Here is a 25,828-nt window from a genome sequence, read left to right as displayed (position 1 = left end):
TTTTAAACCACAGAAGTTGGAAAAATTCCTAACATCTAGGATCCGCATTGAAGAATTCGCCAGCACACAGAAACCACATTTTTCTTTCATATCTTTAGGGCTATCCATAAAAGAGATGAGGTTAAAGTTTTTAACAGGATTGAGAAGTTTGAGGGAAAGGTGATCTTGACATTTAATTTCATAAAGAAAAATTATATCAGGTGAGTGTTTTCTTACAGAGTGAGCAAGACATTTTTTAGTAAAAGAGTTATTAATGCCCCTAATGCCCCTAACATTCCATGATAATACAATCATATTTTCTAGATAAAAAGAAAGATGAACAAAAATGCAGCAACAGAGGGACCAAAATCTTCGTTGAGGAAAGAAAGATCTCAATAGTGCGCGTCAATTTAAATCATAAATACATAAGGAAAGACTAAGCAGGATAGTAAAGAAAATAAGGTAATAACTAAAGAAATCAACATAAGTAGAAAGAAAGGGTACCAAGCCTGGTGTGTGTGTGTGTGTCCCTATATCTCCCTCGGCCTCGATATTCAGGTTTGTGTGCTACAAAGTATCATCAATAGATTCAGGAGGGGACCCAGAAGTCATTGCCCCCACCCATTCCTTGACTAGGGAGAGAAAAGCGGTAGGGTCAGCGGAGGTAGCAAGAGATGATTCCAAAGAAGCACGAAATTTGGAGAACTTGGAGGCCAGGGAAGGGGGAACGTCAAGGATAACCAATTTCCTCTTCTTATTTAGAGGAGAAAAGACCTGGGTGCCCACAAAAACAGCTCTTTCACCTGCACCCCTAGAGGAATCAGTCAACATCATATTCCTAGCAGATACCACACTGTGACCATCAAGAGAAGAGAGGTTGGCACCACCAACATCCCCAGTTTTCTAAAGCAGGACCGAGGCTTCAACCGAAATGTTTTCTGCGAAGAAATTGTCCCACAAAGAAAGGAGCTGAAGGTCCATAAAAAGGGAGGAGATAAAGGTGTCTTCACTAGAAGGAGAACTTTGATTAATGGGGCCAGCGGGGAAGGCAGCTGGTTGGATAGAACTAGAGGTGGAGGCAACCCAAGGGTTAGGTTGGGAAACCATTTGAAAACCAGCAGGGAAACACAACAGAGGGCTCTCATTTGGAGCATCATCTCCAACCAACGGAGTCTCAGGAATAGGCAAAACTTGTGTAGGAAGTTCATCCGAAGAAGAAATGTCAGCTTCAAACATTTCAATATTGAGGTTGTTTGCCGCCAGGGGTCTAGAGTTGTTTACAAGTAACGGATGTGTGAGGGCATTGTCAAACATTCCTCGAGGGGGCCTTCGGGACAGCAAGTGTTAGAAAGAGCAGTAATCCGCCACATGAAAGAACCTTCCACATCTGAAACAAATCTTGAAAGCTTCATAATGGATAGTCACAGGGAGAGAGTCACCCCTACTATTGTGAACTGTGGAGTGTAACACCGCTGGAACAAGATTTTCACCTTCGCCACTTCAGAGGGAAGTCCAGTTAGACGTGGGTTAGGCATAAATCAAGAACTTTTCCAATAAAAGACACCGCCTGCTTCACGGAATCAAAAGAGAAGGCATCCGTTGGCACCAGACTAACTTGGACCCAGATGGTGATGGACCCACGTTCAAAGGCAAACAGGTCATCATCAAGTGCATGTTGCGCAAGATGGAACATCGATCTATCACACCGCCAAGGAGACAGAGCAAAAACTTTATCCCTTTCCAGAGCTGACTTGAACTCCACCATAAACCCTCCTAGCTCATAGCAACAAAGATACACAGCGCCCAAAGGTTTCCCGATGCTAACCAGCTTACTGCAAAGGATATCCTTAGCCGGGACGAGGAAACCCCAGAGTAACTCCATACAGAATCCTGGAAGAAAAAAGCACATTCTTCCCAGACGAAAGATTCTTCCCCGAGCCCAGACACACCTCATCCGATCTCCACAGGGTAGACGGTGGGCGGCGACTAAAAGAGTCAAAACCGCCCAACCTCGAGCCAGAAGCACCGCGACTTCGACTAGGAGAGCCGGATCCAGAGCGACCAGAAGTAGAGCGAAACTGAGACATATTAAAGGGAGCCAAATGAAGCAGGCCAACAAAAATAGGAAAGCAATAGAAAAGAAAAGGACAAGGAAGCTTAAAAGAAAAGCACCAAGAAAACACTAAAAAAACCAAAAGATCCCACCAAGCAACTATGGTAGAAGCACCCTCAAACGAGACCACTCTCCACAGAGCCAAAAATGAAACAGAGCACTGCACAGAAATCCAAAAAGAGAGCAACAGTGAAAACAAGGAAAGAAAAGCAGTGAGCTCAAACTGTGGAAAGCATTGTTAATAAAGAAAGAAATTAACCAGGGAACAGGGAAAGAGGCCAAGTACGTGGGTTAGGTGAAGGGTCCAAATCACACTCCTATAACCGAGGCACCAGGGAGACTTAGGGGCACTCTACCAAGCTTAATACCCAAGAGGCTAAGGGAGAAGGGAAGGGGAATCGCAAGCGATCATAGAGAGAAAGACACGAGGAGATAGCAATCAAAGACGAAGGGGAATCTGAGGATTATCTTGAACTATTAGATAATGATCAGCTGTTCATGTGTTCTCCATCATTGTAAGTGCATAATTGGTGCAAGAGTGGACCCAGAAATTCTCTCCTTCGGTACCTACATTTTTATTTTTTTTTTGGGTGTGTAATGCTTTTTTTTTTTTTGATGAAAAATGTTTTTGTTTTTTTTTGGTAAGAAGGAAATTTATTGAAATGGTAATGGGGACCCACTTAAATTGATAGTATATACCAGATAGAAATGGTAGTGGGGAGGGGGGCAACCTATCTTATATAAACTTATATTACATAGACAATTTAGAACTCCGTACATGTTATTTATTGTGAAAAATCCTTACATGTTATATGTGCGTACACAGATAGTTGAGAATTCGAATTTGATTCGCATATGTATCTATTTAGAGATATTTGTATCCAAATTCGGATAATTTCAAGAGAAAAAAAATCTATCTAATAATAGATATCAACAAATAATAAAAAATTAATTATTTAATGATTTTTTAGGGTTCTTAAAGATTTAACGACTGAGAGACATGGATTGAGAGCAAACACGGGGAGGAATGTTTGGATTATACAAATTAGGGATGTAAATGGATAGTCGAAAATCCTGAATTCAATTCGAATCCATATTCAGTCAAGGAACATTTGAATCAATCGTTTACATCTTTACATAAAATAATAAAAGAAAAAAGAGAACCAAGGTTTTAAAATTCAAAACTGAGTATGGGATCGGTTTTCATTGATTCTTATTTGATTCCTAATTAAATTATCTCAAAATCGGTAGGAATCAGTTGATCTCAATATGAATAGATTTGGGGTCAATTCGGAATCAACATGACCAATTCAACTGATTTTGATCCAAGTATTAAAGCCATGATGGGGGGAAGGGAGCTTGGCCTCCGTGCTTAATCCCCCATTCCACCCATTTTTGGTGGAGTACATCAGTGAGTGTATTTAAGGAGGGTTAAAATTTACTTGAGGAAGAGGCCTAAGGACATACTTCAATAACTATGGTGGCCACTCTCATGTATTTGTACTAGTGTTCACCTACTTTTGCAGGTATTCTCTGACGCTTCAATTTACTTATTGGGAGTGTCTGAATTACTCCTCTGTAAGTATATTTAGAACTTAACACTTTCCGTTAATTATCACTTGTTTTATTTTTAAAAGTTCATTAAGAAACTATAATTTGAAAGTGACGCATCATTATATCATATCGAAACGTATTATTGTTTACCCAAAAAAGTATCAAAAGGTGTCATTGATATACACTATTTTGAGTGCATGTGAAATGATGATATTTACATTGGAAAATTTTGTATTTAATACTGAAAGGACAAAAATAGTAAGGCAGGGTGTCAATAAGAAAACCCCTTATTTTGTCTTGTTTGGGACATTACCATATAATCTTTTTCAATTGTCAGATTGATCGAAACTGGCTGGTTCATTTCGAATTGAATCGAATCAAATACTTAATGGTTCAGTTCCTACCAATATAAAACCCATATTGAAATCAATATAGATCATTAATTTTAGTACTTTTTAATGCATATATATGAAAAAACTGAAACCGAATGAACACATTTCTGATAAGAAACCAATCCAAACCCAACAGAAACTGACTTTTGGCTTAACATTGGCTTCGATTGATCTACTAGCCCAAATCAGTCAGCTCGAACCAAACCAATGGATTGACACCCCTTGAAGAACCATGGGTTCTGTTTTTTTGTTTTTTTAGGAAAATTTACACGTACCTCCCCTGTGTTATCATCTGATTATTGATTCATCCATGACGTTTCACTATTTACACTTATCTCCCCTACTTTCAAAAATATTGAATAAGTTAATCCAGTCCTTAGTTGCTAAGAGTATTTTACACTTTTTTTTTTTTTTTTTTGATGAAAAAAGTAATTTATTTGAAAAGTAGAATGACATTATTGTTAAGAGCATTTAATTTCGTCAACTCTTTTGGTGAAAGTGAGGCTATTTTCGGTGAAAAAGGTGATAGTAATTCACTCGTTCACAAGTTCTGTCCACGTAAGGCTGGATAATGCAGCCTTTACCAAAAAAAAAGGGTGGATAATGCAGAGGCTGGTGGGCTTGGCCCAGTTTGGATTGGGCCCCCGAGGACTTAGGGTAAATGATTGGAATACCCATTTGAGAAGGGGTGTAGTGGGTCTCTGATTGAAAGGTCCAAGCCCATTTTTTGGGAACTTTCTCATTCTTTCTTGTGTGTTCTATAAGAAATGGGCGAAGGTGTTTCTACAATTCTACCCAAAAAAAAAAAAAAAAAAAAAAAAAAAAAGAAGAAGAAAGGTGAGGGTGCCAATTTTTTAACCTAAACCAAAAATTGAATCATGGTCGACTGAAGCTAGATTTGATATGATTTTTATTTCAATTCGAATTGATTGCATGAAATAGTTAATAGATATTTTTGTCAAAAAATTGAAATTGTTTTAGTTGTTTCAATATGAAATATTTTAAGAATAAAAAACAAGGGGTCATTGATAAACACATATTTGGTGAACACATGTGAAATGACAATATCTACCTTTAATGGAAAAAATTGTGTTTAATACTGAAAGAACAAAATAGTAAGATTATTAATTATTTGATACCTTCAGGGATGTCAATTAGAAAACCCCTTATTTTGTCTTGTTTGGGAAATTGCATATTTTCTTTTTCAATAGTCAAATCGATTGAAACTGCCTCCTTTATTTTGAACCGAATCGAATCATGCTGAAATACCTTTTTGGTTCAGTTTCTACTGATATAAAATAGGGATGTAAACGGATCGGATTCGGATCGGATACGGATATTCCTTGGTCGAATACGGATACCTCTAAACGGATTCGGATGCGTATCGGATTCGGATTTTCGACCATCCGTTTACATCTCTGCCTTGTGTAACCCGGACCTTCCTCCCCCTAGCGGATACAATTCACTCTCAATCCATATCTCTTAGATCATGGTTCTCTTTTCATCATATTCTAGAACTTATTTAATCTTCAAAAACCCTTGAAATCATTATTTACTTAATTTTTTATTATTAAGTATTCGGACTTTTTTTTCGGACGGATTTTAATCGGAGTATTCGGATTATTTTCCGGATATCTCTAAACAAATACGGATGCCCCTAAACGAATACGGATGCGAATTCGGATTCGGATTTCGGTTATCCATTTTCATCCCTAATATAAAACCCATATTGGAATCGATAAAAAAAAAAAGCATTATTTTTAGTACTTTTTAATGCATATATATGAAATGGCATGAAATTGATGCGGTGGTTAGCCATGTATTTAACTTTAGTTGTCAAATTGATGGAATGACATGAAATTACTTCTCAAAAAATATTAGGAGAGAGAGATATTAAATTTGCCAATAAAGGGTTCTTTAACTTAGTGTAACATGAAAATTTAAAACCTGATGAAACACCAAAAAAAAAAAAAAATAGGATATGAAAAGTTGACATATTATCAATGCATGTTAAAGGGAGAAAAAACAGAATTACAAGTAGGAGAAACATCACAACTTTAATGTTGGGGGAAACATTGAGAGTGCACAACCATTTCTAAATATTGGATATCACCCACATTGGATTAGGCTTAACCGCATTGTATATGCCCCTGTTTCTATGATGCCAAATGTGTCATTGCACATTTGCACCTAAGCGACCCCCTACTGACCAATGCGGGTATAAAGAGGGCAGAGGGTTTTTATGTAAAATGAAAGACTTGATTTCTTTAGTTGAAAATAAAAAGAGAGGTTACTACCAAAGAAAAAAACTAAAAATAAAATAAAATAAAAAGAGAGGATATAAGTAAGAAGAAAGTTTTTCTCCATCCACCATCCTAGGGTTCACAAACCCCTATAGGGTTTTAGTATGTTCGTAAAATAATGGGATCTCATTCACCGGGTAGAGGGATGGGAAGTGCAAGGGGATCATTTTCATAGTGGTTGTACCCAGCCTTTAAAAAAAGGCAGCAAGGTTGTTTCAAGAAGAAATTTAATGGAGATGCGGGGTATCGATCCCCGTACCTCTCGCATGCTAAGCGAGCGCTCTACCATCTGAGCTACATCCCCTTATATCAATTAAGTAGAATATATTTATAAAGAAGGAAGATCCTCTATTCAGTTATCAAATTTTAGTCCAATCTGAGTTTGCCAAGTTATAAAATAAGGTATTGAAAAAGATCAAGGACTACCAAGCGACCACAGTGAAGTGCATGGCCACACATGGTTGGGGTAAATTTTACATAAGAGACTAGGATGCATTGAATCTCACCCTTACTCGGAAGTAAAGTAGTACACCCTCCAATTATTGTCATTTGGTATTTCAGGTGGGGCTGAAAATTAATAAATGGGCAGATGAATTTACATATGAGAGGATGCATTGAATCTCAATCTGAAATTTGACATGTGACAATTCTTCATTGTTTCCTAATCATCCAATGGTTAGAATTCGAGATAATCCTTCCACGTGGGAAAAATAAAATACAGAATGTGTTAGTCTACTTTTAGGTATACGCATACTAAAATCTTATTTATAAATAATTGACCTGGATAGATTGAAGCCACATAGATACTATATACAATTACTTGCAATGAGGGAAGAAGATAGAGCAATTAAGAGGAGAGAAATTGCAATCTTGAGGTCTCAATTTCTATTATGGGAGATTCGGCCTAAGAGAAATTGAAAATAAGAAACTCCCCCCCTTTCTCTCGAATTTTTCTCCTCTCAGGTTCCCTGTCCTGTCACGTTCGTAGGTTCTTCTCATAGGGAGGGCGGAAATGATCGACGACTTCACCCCACCTGGGTAGTGTGTTTGGGCAGGAGGTGAGATCGTCATTTCTGATCCCCTATGAGAGGAACCTACGAACCTGATCGAGCAGGACCTGAGAGGAGTTATGTAATGTGTATTTACATAGCATTGATGAAGGCCGGAATGAAAAGATTAAAAGTTGAAGTCAAGGTAATTGACTTTTGATGTATAAATGTAGAGCTATTCACACGATTGTCCCATAAGTCTATTACATGACCAGCCCTTTTAGAAACAAGAGGGAGCTTTCTCATTGGAGAATGACATAAAATTTTTAGGAAAAAGAAACTCTATCTAGTCACGTGGCTCATGCGCCCAGACGTATGAGCTCGAAAAAATACCACCTTGAACCCATGAAATTAAAAATCACATCTATCTTGATGTTGTTCTCATTGGCCTTCGCACTGGTGAAACCGCTACATGATCAGAAAGCGATCTCTTGCCCAAATTTTCTTGACATGTCCTTCACGGTATCATGAATTTAAACCATAATATAGAGCACACATCAAGAATGACTATAGAAAACTTAATAGAAACTTATATCTCTTTTCATGGAAAAAAAAAAAAGAAGGAAAAACTTATATCTTTTGCCTTGAAAGAATAAGGATTAGCTTGGATAGTTAATCAATTCATCTGAACCAAAAGCTAGTTGCATATTAAGTAATTTAAAATAAGGAAAAAGGATGGCCACGCTGCTAAGGTTCTTACCTTGTGTCTATCTCTTTCCCCTCCCTATGGGAAAGGACCACTTTACCCCTCCCATCCCACCCCTCCCATTGGGCAAGGTCACCCATGTGCCCAACCCTCTCCCTTTAAATAATAAATCAAATTTCCTTTCTTTGGGGCGGAGAACAGGTTTTGTGTTGATGAAATTGTGGTCTCTCTTAAAAGAAAGGTCAGAGTTAGTAGGTAGGTTGGGCATTTCTTGTGTGCCTTAGTCATGAATATTGTTCCTTGCATAATTTGCTTTTGAATAATATTGTTATTTACTCAATCAACTCCCTCACCCCACCATATATATATATAAGAACCTAAAAGAGTATGTTTTGGGCAATGGAGTCTCATTCTAGAAAAGCAAGAATGAACCATGAATAGAAGCATTGGACTTATTATCATTGATGATAGAGATAAGGTTTGAAAACCTATAATTTGGATTTTAAAATTGGATTTATTTGCTTTTTGGTTTGAGCAAGTTTACTATCTTGGGAGATAGGTGGAGTTTCCCAAATCAATTAAAGGCTATGATTTACAAAATGAAAACCAAATCAGATAATGTTTTCCTTCAATGTGAAGGATGAAAAATTCTTTCATCATGAATTCCTACACAGGTCAAAAACACCTCTTCCTAGTTCAATTAGATGGGACTGATGACAGTAGGGCTGCAATAGGATCGGGTTAGGCGGGGTTTTATAGAACCCTAACCCAACCCTAACTTTCCTTATCTGGGCCTAGGCCCGACCGGCCCTGACTCACAGCCAGTAAAATCCAACCCTGACTTCCATACAAAAAAAAAAATCCAACCCTGATCAGTCCTCAGGGTCGGGCCGGATTGACCCTGATTGGCCTTGATCATAGAGAGGGGGAAGGAAATGCATGCATGGGAATGGGTCAGGGAAAAAATTATCAATTTAATGTAAAATAACACTGTAATAAAATATATTATATCACTTATTGTCTTTATATATAATAAAATTTATAATATATATATATATATAGTATAACTTAAAATAGGATCGGGCCAGGCCAGGCCAGACTTAGCTTGAGGCCTCAATCCTTATCCGACCCGACTCTGACTCAGAGCAAAAAAATTTCAACCCTGACCCGCCTTCAGGACTAAATATCTCAATCCAAACCCTGTTCGAACTCAGGACGGGTTTGGACCGACCGGACCAAACTTGCACCCTTAAATGATAGTGATGAAAGGATTTACGACTTGTAAATTTTGTAACGAGAGGTAAGTTTCATTATTTTTTACTATTGTACTCGGAATCCGTCAATTTCGTTGATTTGATTCCGAATTGAAAGCTTGTAACATGAACTAATAATGGTGTTTGGGTTTAGATATTTCTGGTGAGGAACCACGCACCAAGGAATGATGAATTATAGGTCCCATATAATGAATAACTTTAAACGTGGAAAACGCCATGAAAATTATTATATTCCTTGGATTACTACTCTGTATATGTCACCGATTCCGGCTGTTTTCCTGGTTGGTCAGTGGTGTTTGGTGACTCGGAAAATGCATTAAGAAAACAAATATAATAGGCGTTAGCTGAACCGAAAGAAACGGAAAGTTGTTTTCAAATGACATTTTAGCTTTGGGGATGGAGAGAAAAAGCTGGTCTTAAAGAGGATTTTCCTTCCCGTTCCTGTCTTTTTTTTTTCAAAGTTCATAGGCGTATGAGTTTGAAAAAAACGTAGAAAGCCTCAGGAGTTCGGAGTAGGAGGGAACTTGGGACCATCTGATTTATCGGATATCGTATCGGTTTTTAGCCGATGTCGATCCAAATCTATCTTTGTTGGACAAATTTACCTTTATTATTTTTATCTTTGATTTATGTGGACCCATCAATAGATAATAATCAGTCAGGCGAAATATTAATATGAATCAATGCTTGGGAGGACCCAATACAAGTAGAATTACTTTAAGCCCCGTTTGTTTAGAGGGGAATTAGGTAACGTTGAAGAATTGGGGTGAGAAAATGATGTGGCATTTCAAAATTATATCCTGATCTTGTTTAGTTACTTACAAAAGCTCAAGTAACATCATTAAATGCTTTGAGCGCTGATAGGGCATTTCAAAATCTCACCCTTAAAGTATTTTGGGGAAGTTGAGGACAATTTGGTTATTTTATTTTTTAATTTTGATGAGTTTTTATTAAAAGAGCATTTTGGTCATTTGATTCTCTGAAACTAACGTCTAACATCCCAAATTAAAGAATTGAACAAAAATGCTACACTGTTTTGATAGTAGGAAAGAGTTTGCAATTAGAAAAATTGTAAACAGACATTTGAACAAATGTGTATTTTCAAAAAGGCCTTTGTAAAATACCCAAAAATACAAAATAAAAATCGATTTTTATTATAAAAAAATAAAAAAGATAAATCTATCTGACCCAAACCGATTTTAAGAACCATTATTGTAGAGAGAGAGAGAGATAGGTAATGACGAAGATGAGACATGTTTTTTCATTGTTGATGTGGAGAACAGCTAAAATACGCATGAACCTCAGTGCGCTCCGCAATGGGTATACAATTACAGCGTACGGCCTACTTCCACTCAAAGTAACTGTTCACGTGGCAAATCGAGTCGGGAGATGGCACCTCTCGCCAACGTGGCAATTACTATTCAAATGACTGATCTACCCTTGACCCAATGTGCCCACGTCAGTGTCAAGAACTGTCAATTTGGAAAGAGGTCTTGGGGTGTAAGAGTCTCAAATCTCAATAGGACCCAAAATCCACCGCCCCGAGTCATGCTTTCCCTTTTTCACGTTGCTCAATGATTCGTTTTTCCGTCTTTCTTTTTCTAACTTACCCTTTTTTAAATTTTGGATTTTAAAAGCATTACAATGATTAATAGCCATTGGATTAGCATTTTCCGTTTTCATAGTCTCAATGAAAGAAAAATAGGGGTAAAGGGATCGAATTTGATCGGATAGTGGCATTATCATATTCTTATCCATTTATATTTGGATGGATTCGAATAATATTCTATTGGTTTTCGGACAGATTTAGATAATTTTTGAATAGTTATTTTTTGAATACGAATTCTTTAAAATGAATATGAACGTAGATTGAATACGAATTTTTGACTATCTGTTCACATCTTTAAGGAAAAGATTGGATACAGAATACGGCTTCAGTGGGGTCTACTCCTATCTACCATAGTACTATCCCTCAAAACAAAAGATTCTAATCCAATGATTTCATCCTCAAATTATCATTTGTCGGTTGGTCCATCATCAGATTGAAGTGTTTAAGTAAACTAATGCTGAAAAAAAGTAGCACGTGAGCCAAGCCGACAACCTATGATATTATCAGGAATAGAACACGATCCCGATCTAGTGGCTGAGATTTTGTCGTGTCTATTCCTTGATTAGTTTTAACAGATGGGGCCACATGTTTTTGTGTCTAATTTGACCGTTGGCTTTAGTCAAAAAATTTAGCTTCCATTGATCAAAGGGGTCGTATGCTAGGGCCCACAAGTTCAATGGCCCAGATTTATATATATATTTAAGATGTACGATCACATGTAGCACTAGACTCTTGAGCTGTTCTCGGGCCTTGGTGGGTCCAACCAGTATTGGTCCACTAGGATTTAAAAGCGAGACCTTAAACCAAGAAAGAAGGCGTGCGTATTACGCACATATATGTAGTTTAGAAACTTAGAACGATGTTTAGACAGAAAGGAGAGAGAGAGAGAGAGAGAGAGAGACGTTCTGAAACTGATGAATTTATAGAACGTAAGCCAATTTTGAAAATTTTATTTAGTGTTTATCGCTTGTTGTCGACGAAGAACTCTCTCTCCCTCCCTCTCCCTCACTTGGTTTAGATTCGTCTTCTCAGTTGACTCTCTAGTGTTGGTGATGTGGGAATATACTAGTATATATGTGTTTCAAAGATGCAGAAAGACACCCACCTCGATCTTCGCCTTTGAATTTTTTTGTTTCGTTTGATATATTACGCGTGGGGTTGTTGGGAGTGTGAGGGGGGAGAGAGAGAGAGAATTGGAAGCGAAGAAATGCCGTCGTTTCTTCGCGCTGGGTTTCTGATCTTGGCTCTGGGTACCCTGTTCTTTCCGGCGGCTTTGGTGTTCTGTAGCTTACCAGTGATTTTGAACCTTGAGAGAGCTTTTCCTGTGAAACATAGAATCGATTTAGCAGAGCTTCGAGCTCGTGACAGGACAAGACATCGACGAATCTTGCAGAATGTCGGCGGGGTCATCGATTTTCCCGTCGATGGCACCTATAATCCCATGACGGTCGGGTAATTCTTTTTAATTTACTTTAATTATTTATTCTTTCTGGCTAGCTTTGGGGCACGATAATTTCTACTCGTTTTCAGGTTAGACTGCCTTTAGTTTTTGGTACTACTGTTGAATTTCGTTTTTTGCTTTACTCTCACTCTCTGTTGCTTACATTCTTTTTTGCGGGGTTCAATTCGCTGCGCTATACTATTTTTTAGTACTCGGTTTTCGGGAACTCATGAGGTTGTGGTCTTGTTTGCTTCTTACCTACTTCTTTTTGTTTATGGACTTTTGTGAATGAAGGGGTTGATTGATGTTCTTCATTTGTTTCTTTTATAAATAAAATTGATGTCTACTGAGTATCTTTTTCATCTTGGGATCGTTCTTTGATGTTCTTGTTGGTTGGTCTTGACTGTGTTGAATACATGGATTTTCTTCTTTTTCATTTGGGTTCAACTAATCAATTCTTTTGGCTTGGGATCTCCCATGGCAAGTTGCTTGTTCTTTTCTTCCTTTTTTTTTTTTAATTCCTTATCATGATTTTTGACAGTATTTTCTTTTCCTAATTGGATTCTTGGTCTTGTTTAGTCTTTATTTTACGACAGTGAAACTGGGGTCTCCTCCGAAGGAATTCTATGTGCAGCTTGATACTGGAAGTGACATATTGTGGGTTGCTTGCAATCCCTGTGATGGCTGCCCAACATCCAGCGGACTAAATGTAAAAATTCCATTTCTCCCTTACTCTTCCAGTTTCTGTCAAATTTTTTATTAACCCAGAGTATGTAGCACCAAGGGAAGAAAGTATTGATGAAGAATTGTGCTTTTACAGATCCAGCTCAATTCATTTGACCCTACCACTTCTACCACAGCTTCAGCAATATCTTGTTCCTCTAATACATGCTCTTTAGCGGTTGAAGATGCAGCAGCTGACTGTTCTTCCGGTGGCCTTCAGTGCAGTTACTCGTTCCAGTACGGTGATGGCAGTGGAACTTCGGGTTATTATGTGGCAGATATGTTATACTTTGACATAGTTCTAGAGTCTTCTGTCGCAAATTCCTCTGCTCTCATTGTTTTTGGGTGAGCTTTTCTTGACTTCATGGGTTCCCACCCACTTCACCAAATCCTCTCTCTGTGCTTGTTTGAACTTACAGAATTGGACATTGGTATTTAAAACAGATGTAGTAACCACCAGTCTGCGGACCTGACCAAGCCAGATAGAGCAGTTGATGGGATCTTTGGGTTTGGGAAGTCAAGATTTTCTGTCATTTCACAATTGTCTTCACGAGGAATTGCACCAAAAATTTTCTCCCATTGCTTGTCTGGATCAAATACTGGAGGGGGCATATGGGTTCTTGGTGAGATTGTGGCACCTAATATAGTATATACTCCGCTTGTTCCATCACAGTATGTCTTCTTTCCTTGACACAGAATTGCTCTTCTTGCAATTTGATACTCTTCTGAATTTTGTTAATCCTTGTATAATAGAGGATTTTAATACCGTATAATAATTTTTGATTTGATAGATTTGTGCATGTTAACCCTATCTCGAATCATGCTTCTGTGACATCCTTGAGTACAGTATGAATGTAATCCTTGATGATTGGCCAGTGTCTTGAGCAGTCTTCTTAGCATCAATATGTTCAAAGTTATATATGCCTGACTTTGAATTCTTATGCTTTATGTAAACTATATCAAGTTAAGGAGAAAATACATTGAGGGGAAAGGGGGTTGACTGGGTGGTGGAGTACTACTCAAAATTATTATCCTATTGACCGTTGTTTTCTGACTATTTGATGTACATTTCTGCATGAACTGAAGAAACAATAGTCTCCAAATGTTTTGAAATAACACAATCACTTTCCAGTGAGAAAAAAAGCTGTCTGATTCAGTATCTATGAGCAAAATTTAGACCATTTTCAATGAATAGGAGATACAATTGATATTGATAAACCAACTTTTTTTTGGGGGGGGGGGGGTGGGGTTACAAATAGTTGTTCATTGAGAAAGAAAATGCTAGTTAACATGGGGAAAAAAAAATCGTTTATGATACTTCCTTTTTTATTTTTCCTTTTTCTTGATTGGTAATTGCTCCACAGATGAAATAAATAACTTGCTTATAGTTGTAACTCTAATATTCTTGAAACACCATGATTCTCCTTTTTCGCCTTCCATTTTTCCAAGGTTATCTGGTACCAAACCTTTAGTACATCTCAATCTGGAGATAATTTACTCCAAGTGCCATGAAGCTGTAAAATATGGTCAAGGACAGAAGGTGCAATGCTGAAGATTTTATTGTAAGCAGAGGTCTTGAAACTAAGGAAAGAACTAGGAGGATTTGTCTTGATTTTTACACTTTCAAAAATTAATTTCTGGAGATGTTAGGGGATCCTACTTTTTTATGTGAAGTATTTATAAGTTTGTGATACTATAGTGTAAGTGGAATGGAAAAAGGTATGACATGGTATAAAGCCACTCAGGGGGGGGGGGGGGAGGAGGAACGGGTGGCAGGTGATTCATGGGATGTTGTTACTTATTGGATTTTGTGTACTTTATGAGTTTTATACTTTTTGGTTTGTTTACTTTCTAATGTTAGGTTTGGGTGCTTTGTGGGGCTGTCTAGGTCTCTAGGAGGTTAGGAATGGGTCCTTTTCAATTTGATCTTGCAAGGCAGATCTGGGAAGGGAAAGTTCCTTGGTCCCAGAGCCTTTATGAGGTGTCTGCACACAAAGTAGTGGTGCATTTTAGCTGGAGAATGACACTAGGCAATATTTTAGCAGCCACCTGAAATCCAGGTTTGGAGTTGCCTGATGGCCAGCTATATGGGGAAACTTGGTCATTGAACCATTTTTCTTGAGGTTTCACATCTTATGGGTGATCATTTGATTTATCAGGCAGGTGGGCGAAGTGAGGAAGGACAGGAATTCTCTTTCCAGGGATTCCTCGAAAGCCAATACCTTGTTGGTGTTAAAATCTGGGTATATGGGGTTTGATTCAAAATGGTCTTAAATTCATTTGAGCAGACATGTTATTTTCAAAGTTCTTTGAGATTGGCAAGGTCGGTCTCTTAACTATTTTTGAAACTTGATGGATTAACTGAAAGATCCGTACCGTGAATATGGTAGTTAGTGTTTCTGATGAGGCAGAGAAAAGCTCCCTTCTGGAAGTTCCAAAAAGTTTTCTGGAACTTACCATTGGTTCCCAATGCTGTGGAAGATGCTGTTGTGTTGTGCCAGTTTAGTGTCTCAAAATATTTCCTATGGGTTCTGTTGTTAAATCTTAATTTCGTCTCTGCAGCAATCCTGATCTGTTGGGGCTTGGGTTTGTGGGTCAAATAGTGGCTGTTATGGACCCTTTTTGTGGAAATCTACTTGTTTCCTTGGACTTGCATTTTCATACATTGCCATGTTGGGTGGTGTGACTGGAGACTTCTTGATATTTCGAAATATGACTTTGTTTTCCTGCACTGTGTTATCTAGAAACAGGATTGTATGTGGAAGATTAATTAATAACATAATTAATAAAGGAAAGGATGATCATGGCCATCATTAAAAGATATCAATTTGAACATGAGCTAAGTTCCTTTCTATATGGAACTTGATCAGAAACTTGTAAATATTTAACTAAATTAGCATATTGCATAACTATATCAAGAAGACTTACAAGTCTTTCTGCCACGAGCGCACGCTTAGCCTTTCCATTATACTAATAAGAATATTCCTGTAAATGAAAATCTGTGAAATGTGCATATTGCTCCCGAGATGAATGTGGAAAATCCTTTCCAACAAAAAATCAAGGAAATTTTTTTGGGATTCTTTTGTATGTTGGGTCTTTACGGTCTTATTGTACATAGTAGTAGAAAGAGACGTATGTTGGTCTTACTGCACATAGTAGTAGAAAAGAGACTAAAGAACTGGAAGCGTGTGGCAGATAACCTCATAAAACATCCATATTGAAGAATTTAAGTACCAAGGCATGAGGCAGTGTCTTTAGAAGGCACATTGCTTGTACCCAGTTCATCCTCAATCTTTTAGCTTGTGGTCATGCAATTTTTTGTCATCTCTCAGGGATTCAAGTAACATTGTTTTGGGGCTTTCACTGTATCTGTTGAAGGCAAGTTTTACTGGCTGCTCTAATTTCTTCAACAAGTTTTTTTAATATAATTTTTTTTTTGGGGTAGGCGGGGGCGCATATGTTGGGAGTTTCACTTTGTAAGGAGTCTCAGTTAAAATATATATATATAAATATTTTCAGCTTGTAATTGTAATTCCTTCTTTATCAGAAAAAATATGTTACTGACCTCCGAACTTATGTCCATTGTTGTGCCTTCTGAATGTGCATGATGCATGCTTGCTTGGATGTAACCGTTAATGTGTATTGTACACCCTTTACATTACAACTTTGGCAGTTTTTAGTAGAGTTTCTTTTTTTTTTTTTGGGGGGGGGGGGGCAGTTGGGGTTCTGACTGGAGTCTTATTCTTGATTATTTTTACATAGAGTGAAGATATGAAGCATATAATGCTACTAATGGCACAAGCTGTTTCATTCTATTTTGGCTAGTGATTCTGCTGCAAGTTTGAAATGCTTTCTGCTCTGAACTTTCAGGCCTCATTATAATGTGAATTTGCAGAGCATTGCTGTCAATGGGCAAATACTGCCCATTGATCCAGCAGTGTTTGCAACGTCAAGCAACCAAGGAACAATAATTGATTCTGGAACAACTTTGGCATACCTTGCAGGGGGAGCTTACGACCCTTTTGTCAGTGCAGTAAGTTATAGTGGTAATAGTTTCCTGGATCTTTAATTTATTTCATTACTCTTTTGATAGGTTCTCTAATTATGCTATAAAAATTTAGTGTTCATTTCTGAGTTTTTTTCTCGCCGCCCTGGGCATCTCTAAAAGATCTAGAAGTTTGCTTATGTAGTAGAAAAATAATCTACCAGTATATTCTGAAGTGCATTTTCTTCTTGGCTCTGCAGATAAGTAACACTGTTTCGCAATCTGTCCGTCGCTTATATTCCAAAGGAACTCCATGTTACCTCATCTCCAGCAGGTTTTATTTCTAGTACAATCTTAATGGAATTGTCATTGTAAAAGAGGATGCTTCTGTGCTGTAAAATCTTCCTTTATGAGGCATAACCAAGCAGTAGGCTGGGCCTCCAGATGAAAGCATATTCATGGTTTTTTAACAATGCACAACCCAATCATTTGTTTGAGAGATGTGCATTTAAATGACAAGCTAATTCATGCCACCTACTCTATAGATTGAGCTGAGGTTACTTGTGTAGGTCAGGAAACACTTTATACTCAGTTACCAACCCCTACCCCCTACCCCATTTAAAAATATTTTTTTAGTTTACTGAATAATCCAGGAATTTGGCCAAACATTAAGGCCATCAGTGCAATCAGTCACTGCTTAGGGTACCATTAAGGCTGTGGTATATGTGTTTTGACAGCATACTAATTATACTAACATTTGGAATATTGTTCTGGGTGCAGTGTTGAAGAAATCTTTCCTGTGGTTACTTTAAACTTTGAGGGTGGTGCAACTATGGTTCTAAGGCCAGTGGAATATCTTGTACAAGAGGGCTATGTTGTGAGTTTTTCAACTTGCTCTTTTTCTTGTTTTTATCTTTAGATACTTCTGAGTAAGATTCTCAGTTAATATAGTTATGCTATTGAAAAGGCTTGACTGTAATCAATGAACTTTGTTGTGACAGGATGGTACTGAATTGTGGTGCATTGGCTTTCAAAGAGTGTCGGATATCTCGATGACAATTTTAGGAGGTATGAACCCTGGGCCAAAAGCTTTCGTCATTTAATTTTTATTTTAAAATGCAGCATTTTTGCACCATCTATGCATGCATGGAATGTGCATCTATACTCACTTTGGAACATCAATTACCATCCATATCACTAGGACAATTAGATTTGGCCCAGTCAGACACCTTGGTGTTCTTCGTGTCAGGGACAGGCATACTTATGTCTTCGTTGTCCATCTCTTGTTTGCAACTACAAATTAAGTATCATTTATTTAACTTTTCATTTTGATTAGCTTTTTTCAACTGCATTATATTAATTGAACATCATTTATGTTACTTTTTGTATGTATTTAATTGCAGTACTTTTATATTGCACACTCATGAACTGACATACTTTAGAAATGTAAATACAATTGTATACCAGTTTTCCTATTACCTTGTCAGGTGCTTAATTTCAAGTTTTGATCCTATGACTATGTTATTATCAGTGCGAATTCGTTCTTTAAATCTTTACGTGGATTTATTTACTTTTTCTTTCCCTGTCTCAGTGAAGAACTGAACATGAATATCTAATTTTTAAAGATCTTGTAAATATGCATGGCCTGTCAATCATTTTGTCATTCTTTTAAGTCTATCAATGAGTGAGTTTCTGTGCTTTGGTGAAACAACACTCATATCTTGAGAAACGCATGCTCTTTTGGAATGTGTCAAGTAGATAATGCAAAAGTGATTGAGCAGACTTAAAATAGGAAAAATTTGGGATTCCTCCTATTCATGCATAATGTAAGAAGCATGCCTTAAGTGATTTATTTATGTATCTGGTAGAAATTTTGAGGTCAAACATCAAACTTCCCATTAAGCTGTTGATCCAGATGAGGTTGGTTCTTCTAAATGGTTAGACCCTATCATGGACAATTGACAACTTGTGGAACATTTCTTTTGAAATTTATTGTAGAATTGGTGTTGGTGCTACTTACCTGGCATCTTGAGGCACTTGTTAGGTTAGATTGTTTGCGATAGGTTCTACCAAAGTGTATCTGTGGCAGATACGAAGCAAAAGAATTGCCAAAGAGCTATATTCTGAGACCTACAGTTTTGAATTGCAGAACCTGGCTTGCACTTGAATGGGTAATCGGGAGAGTACGGCAAACAAGCTCTAAGAATGAGGCATAAGAACACACAAGACAAATGAAAGTTGATTTTTAAAATGTCTGATCCCAAATACCTGACACCAACAGACCAGAACCCCTCCTTCTTAGCCATTTTCAATATCTGAACTTTCTTTAACAGTGAAGAGACAGAAGAATGCTCGACCTTAATTAAAAAAGATTGATTTTTGAACAAGTTCCTACTTGGATGCTGTTTTCAAGCTACAAATTATGTTTAGTTTTACTTATACCTGGATCTTTCTTCATGAAACTGTTCTTTCAATAGTACTTTCTATACAGTAACTTGGAGTTTGTTCTCGATCATCTCTGTGGCAAACAAATCAAAATTAATAACATGCAATGACATTAGTCAAACCTAGGAGGATCCTTAACTCTTTCCTACATTTCACTGTGAAGAATTATAAAGTATGTAACATTATCATCCTTGTATTCAGAAGGGGTAGATTAGTCAAAGTGCAGTTATGGGAAAGCAGTATCATTTCTTGTTCCTATGTGTGCTAATTTGTTATTAATAAGGAATGATGTATTAAAAAATGCTAGTCGATAAGCATGATGAGAAAATAAATAATAATATTGTGTTTCTTTCTTCTCCCTACTCTTTTTCCTGCAGACCTTGCTCTAAGAGACAAGATATTCGTTTATGATCTGGTGAATCAACGGATCGGATGGACTGATTATGACTGTAAGTTTCACAAACCCTTTTGCATGAATCTATAAAATTGTTTCTTCAATGAGGAAGGATCATCATTAAGTATCTGTTTCCTTTCTTTTGAACTTGTTACTTCTTCACAGGTTCTCTATCTGTAAATGTCTCTGAGACTTCTGGAAAGGGAGAATTTGTAAATGCAGGACAGCTGAGTGTGAGCAGTTCTTTATCTGTAAATGTACATGTGCTGATACCAACCAGCATTGTGGCTTTCCTTGTGCATATCTTCCTTTTTGTTGGGTTTCTACTTTTGTAGCGCTCTGAATACACATAACATAGAAAATTTCATTTATTTATTTGATATGTATTGGCTTGGTCGATTTTTATTTATGATAATCGGCAGGCCACATGATATTATTGGGATTCCCCCATGTGTAGATTTATCCTGTGCAATATAATTGTGATTTGGTTCTGTTGCTCTCAGAGTTCGGATTCTTATTCTTTTGAGCACATGAAAAACTTTTTCACTCTCAACTGGGTTTTATAATCATGGCAGAACTTGGTCCTTGTACATAGGTAACTTATCTTATCGATGTGCCTGTTGTCTAGGAAATTGAACTCTCTAATCATAATAAAAGGGGAAAATTACATGATTAGTTATTTTTGGATTTTTATTTACAAAACTGTCCCCCTAATAAAAATATGAAAACATGTTGGACCATCCAGAAAGGTAACTCTTGAAGAGCAGCATAGATGCCTTCAATTTGGGGTATAAAATTCCATTTGTTTTTATGGAGAGATGGAAGTAAGTCTTCCCTAACTCTCTATAATCCAGATCTTTATCCCCTTAATTTGCCTGTCCCTCAATTTCCTCAATTCCATCTAATAGGGAGATTGAAATGACCACTCTACCCCCTGTCCGAACACATTGCCTGGGGTGGGGTCCACCTCCCTCCATTAGAGGGAATTGAGGAAATTGACGGGCAGGCAAATTGAGGATATAATTTTTCCTATAATCCACGTCAAGGGTTAGGAATTCGGATCGGATATGGGTCCATCACCATGGATCCAAATCTTCCAACTCAAGATTCGGATCGGAATTCATCTGTTCTACCAAAAAATAAGGGTATTATGGAGAGTCATGTACGTTTTGAAGGAATGGTATAAAACTAGCAATGTTTTATCTATCAACTCAAGTAGGAATACCAGTTTAGGATCCACATCAAAACATTCATGGCTCTATGATGAATGAGTTCCAATGGGAATCGATCAAATCAAAGATCAGGGAAAGAGTCAGGTTGCGGATCAAGTAAGGTGTTAGGCATCTCGGTTCACCTAGTTAAAATGGTTTTTCTATTTACTCGATGAAAATAAAACAAAACATACTAAAATACAATACATGAAAGGAAAGTAAATTAAGAATAATGGTATGGGCACGTACCTGATGTGTTTAACTACAAAATAAGACTCAGTACACCAAAAAAATACCAAATACACATGCTTAGCAAACGCCCCTAGGAAGTAAATGAACGCTTGAAAAATCCTAAATAAATGCAGAAAAAAATACAAAAAAATAAAAAAAAAAAATGATGAAAATAGATAGATCCACTGAGCAAAACATTAAATCATGCATGAAAATGATAGGAAACTGTCCTTCAACGGCAAAACTTTAAAGACAAGTTAATTTAAAGAATTATATCAATAAAGAAAATATTGGAGGCCATTGGAAAGGTCATAAGAGACATGAAATCAAGGATGAAAAATCATGGAGATATACAATGGATGACCTAATCCTAAGTTCCTATCATTTTCATGACATCAAAGTAAAAGCACATTCTCTACAACATGAAAGAAGCATCACTACACCAAACTAATGAGAGACATGATGACTCTAGTTAAGTATAAGGGGCTCTTCAAGTATAAATGTTGTAAAAATAACTTGTTATTATTGGGATGAGTAATGTCATTTAAAAAGGAATTATCCATCGTATAAGGAGAATATAAAGGTGAATGAAAATACATCATCAAATCCTGCTATTGTAGATGGGTCCTGGAGTGAAGAAGATGTTTTTCTAACTACTTCATCAAGTATGAAAACGCTAGATTGAATTTTAGATTCTAGATGTTTATTTTATATGTGTTTAGTCAGGAATCAGATTGTTACATATCATGCATATGATAATTGTATAGTTAAAAGGACAAATAATATTGTTGAGATTGGGAATGTAAGATTCACATGTTTAACGGGACTAAGCGAACTTTACACTGGTGTTAGCATTTGCCAGATCTAAAAAGAAATATGATTTCAAAAGATTTCCAATGTCATTTGAAGGTAGAGTTCTCAAGGTTTCAAGAGGAGTCATGGTTGTGATGGGGGGACGGATGATTAGTAATCTGTGTAGACTTATAGGGAGTGTTTAAACTTATGAAGCTACCATTGGAACTCAGGTAAAAGGTATAGATGGACAACAAAATCTACATACAGTTCATGTTGTGAACACATGCAGATCTTGAAAGAAACGGTTATCTTTCACTTCTGATCTTATGAGTATATTGTCTCTGTCGGGAAAGCTCTAGAAACAAAGAATATCATATTGTGAGGTGGAGAGTGGTGTGGAGTTTTTTCTAACTTAGTGAAAATTTCTTTAGTTCCGTCTGGTGGATGATGGCATTCATGCCGAATCATCCACATTAAATTCCTCATGTTCTTGTGATTGTTTGATTGGTTTATTCCTCGTGTTTTTGGATCAAACAAGGGATAGTTTTCCTTAGTTTTTGTCTCATTGTTAGGGAGTATTTTTCTAGATGATACTTACACAATGATATCGATGTACAACACAAATATTAGATGGGGCTCAAATATTACGGACAAGTAGACCCCAAGGTCCCTGGTCACATATTTCAAGTTCTATCCTAAATGGACTTGGACAAATAACAAAGAAACAAAGCTTTAAAAATCCAATAGAAAATGAAAGTTATTGAAAAGAAATAGATAGTTGACAATAGTAGGGGAGATGCCATGTTGGGGGCATATGAATGAATTTGAGCTTAAAATTTGATGTGGGTAGTTTAGACCATTCCTTAGATAACCATTAGAAGAATTTCTACATCACCCTTTCAAGTGGCACAACTAGGTATGCATTCTATAGATTGAGAAAATAACTATGCGAAACATTCATGGAGATCAATGAGCATACAATAAATTACGGAGGTGTTCTTGGAGTACCTGGATCCATGGTTTGAAGCCGACAACTTTTTTTACGATTCCCGTCGCACACGAACGTTGGTCTGGTCTCTCCTCTTCCACTTTTACTTTAGGTTTTCTTAGGTTAGTCACTTAATGGGCCAGTAACAACTATTTATAGTAGTGAGGGTAAGGACCAACCCTGCAAAGAAACTAGGATTTTCTTCCCATTAAGGAAACAATACCTTAGGTCCATACATATTAACTGGACTCATACCATTAAGGTAGCTTCCATCAACATAATTAAATCGATTTTATTAAAATAAAGTGGGACTATACCAGCCCACCTTATGAAAATCTTACATGGATTCTATAGTGGACTTTTCAATCAAAGAAAACTGTTACGTTATTTTTAACTCTTTTATTTATTTATTTTTGGTATAAGGTTTTCTAAACCACATACTCTAATATGAAATCTAAGAATTGCACACGTGGAACGATGACGTAATAATTCCCACAATTGGATATTTAGGAAAGTTCTAGATTCATTACGCATCAAATTTAAGGTTGAAATTCAATCATGTCTCTTGCATGCACAATTTCTCTTGGTATTCTTGGATTTTCCATTATTCTTTTCTCAAGTCTAGCTGTTGGGGCTGAAAATCAAAATGCTAAAGGAGACCCTGGGTACCTTAACCTCCCCCCCCCCCAAAAAAAAAAAAAAAAAAACAAAGAAAAAAAACAAAAAAGGGATAGAAGCCACAACCAATATGCTACATTACAAATATTTGTAGATATTAGAAAAAGATCTCCACCCTCTCCCTCTCCCAAAACTAAAAAAACAATGATGGTGATTATCAGTGTTGAATGTGGTTGTATTTTTTCCCGTTGCGATTTCCATCCATACTTCGCTCCGCATGTTGAATGCCAGATATGAAAAAAATTAAAATAGAAATAGAGACTAACAAAAATATGGGAGAGGGATAGATATACCACCCGCATGCGATAAGCTAGTGGGCGGCACCATTAGGGATGTGGGATGAGGCATCATAACAGAGGGGTAGAAGGTCATTTCAAAGGGACCGGAGAAGAAAGAGATAGACCCAACAGACGCTACCTCGCAGTATGTGGGTAGAGTGCCTAGCCTTTTCCCTAGATATATAAAACATATCACAATCAAGAAAAGATACTATATGAGTTGGCAATTCAATTTTGAATTCCATTATAAGATTTTTGAAAGATTGTGAAGAATAACATCACTTTCAGGCCCCAACTGTTCTTTTATTCTTTTTAATCTACTTTAGTCTTATTAATAGGGAGGAGAAGAGTTCTCTTCTATCCATTTTAATGTAGATATAAGTTTTTTTTATTATTTTTAAATCATATTTGATTTTGTTTATCCATGTAGTTAAAGAAATAACTTTTCTTATTTAAAAAATGGACCTTGTCTTGATTAGCCTCATGAAGCACACACTAAAAGGAATAGATATCCCAAGAAGAATCTATCAATACATATTAAATATCTTTAAGGATAAGTCTTCAATAAATTTTTTATTTTTCTATAATCATATCCATCATTATTAAAATTTTTAAATGGCTTTGGAGTAAGGAAATGAAGGATTTCTTCCAATCCTTTCTTGAGAATAGTAAAAAATTCTTCCACGCCAAGTTTCTAGATTTGCTTTTTCTTTAAAGGTTGGATCCATAGCACTTGGGTCTTCACTTCCCTTTAAAACCAACAAGAAATCTCTCTCTTTCTCTATCAATTTATCTGTTCTAAATTTGTTTCTGTTTGGTACCAATGGAAGGTCTTCTTCCTCACATCTACAAAATCATCACAGGCCACAAGAGTCGCAGAACTCGAGCTCTTCATAGTGAATCAACTCATGAGTTCTCCTACAAAAGGCTTGTGAACAGTTATGAAGATTGTTCAGAGCCTGAACAATCCTACTCTTCGTCTTTCGTGATCGCCGGAGGAAAAACGGAGGCTCCCGGAGAACGGCAATTCTCCGGTTCGGCAACTTTACAAACCAAATTCTGAATCAATTGTACATTTAGAGTTCTTGGAAGCACAAAAGGCAGAAAGCCACAAAAATGGACACATACAAGGGCCCAAAGGCCATGGCCCTGTTGTTGTTCATGTTTATAAATTAACACTGTAATTAATTCAATTATCCATTTGCTTAAGTTTATAAGAAACTGTTTCAGCAAGCTTTGATTCCTTATAGTTTGTAATTATTTCCAGCCTCTTTGTTCACTCTATCAAGGTGGAGGATCCAAATCAATTAGTTGTTGCTTGACAAGACGAAGCTCTTAAAAAAACTGTTAGAACTAAAATTCATATTTATATGTTTTAAACTTACTTAGGCATGAATTTAATGGGTGGTTGTTGTCCTTAGGTTTTAACTTAAAAATTGTCTACGACTAGGGACAACATTAGGCATTATGTTCGTATGGTCGTCACACTATGTATTCCTAGCTAGATTCTAAGATACAAATGTGAGTGTATATTGAACTGGATTACAACATGAATCTTGAATGGACTACTATCAATTGTTAAGGAACAAGATTCTCATTAATGGCTTAATATTGGTCATTTGGCCTGAGGGGGTCCTTATCCTTGTAATAAGGCATTATGAGTTTTGATATACCAACGGTTGATGTTTCTCAGATTATATATGGTGGTGCGAATTCATGTTGTTTGACTTTGAACGAATG

General features: G+C 36.8%; 1 protein-coding gene, 1 long non-coding RNA gene and 1 other non-coding gene across 3 annotated transcripts; 1 reads left to right on the top strand and 2 right to left on the bottom strand.

Annotated features, from left to right (window-relative positions):
- Nucleotides 1–6,572: 6,572 nt before the first annotated feature.
- Nucleotides 6,573–6,645, bottom strand: TRNAA-AGC. Its single transcript has one exon. It is a non-coding gene; the product is annotated as a tRNA-Ala (tRNA).
- A 1,659-nt stretch (nt 6,646–8,304) lies between these two features.
- LOC122652700 lies at nt 8,305–19,883 on the bottom strand. The gene is made up of 3 exons (XR_006331633.1): nt 19,653–19,883; nt 19,085–19,088; nt 8,305–8,335 (listed from the first exon to the last, which is right to left on the bottom strand). It is a non-coding gene; the product is annotated as an uncharacterized LOC122652700 (long non-coding RNA).
- LOC122652699 (aspartic proteinase 36-like) lies at nt 11,978–20,398 on the top strand. Its single transcript, XM_043846515.1, has 10 exons — nt 11,978–12,371; nt 12,940–13,069; nt 13,181–13,428; nt 13,528–13,755; nt 16,954–17,116; nt 17,329–17,402; nt 17,849–17,945; nt 18,070–18,136; nt 19,891–19,962; nt 20,073–20,398. The coding sequence occupies exons 1-10, from the start codon at nt 12,127–12,129 to the stop codon at nt 20,240–20,242; spliced, it is 1,494 nt and encodes a 497-aa protein (XP_043702450.1). The 5' UTR covers nt 11,978–12,126; the 3' UTR covers nt 20,243–20,398.
- The last annotated feature ends 5,430 nt before the right edge of the window (nt 20,399–25,828 follow it).

The sequence above is a fragment of the Telopea speciosissima genome, chromosome 2, assembly GCF_018873765.1.
Source record: "Telopea speciosissima isolate NSW1024214 ecotype Mountain lineage chromosome 2, Tspe_v1, whole genome shotgun sequence".
In the NCBI taxonomy this organism is placed as follows: domain Eukaryota; kingdom Viridiplantae; phylum Streptophyta; class Magnoliopsida; order Proteales; family Proteaceae; genus Telopea; species Telopea speciosissima.
The sequence above is the reverse complement of the archived record's forward strand: the minus strand, read 5'-3'. Positions and strand labels throughout refer to the sequence as shown.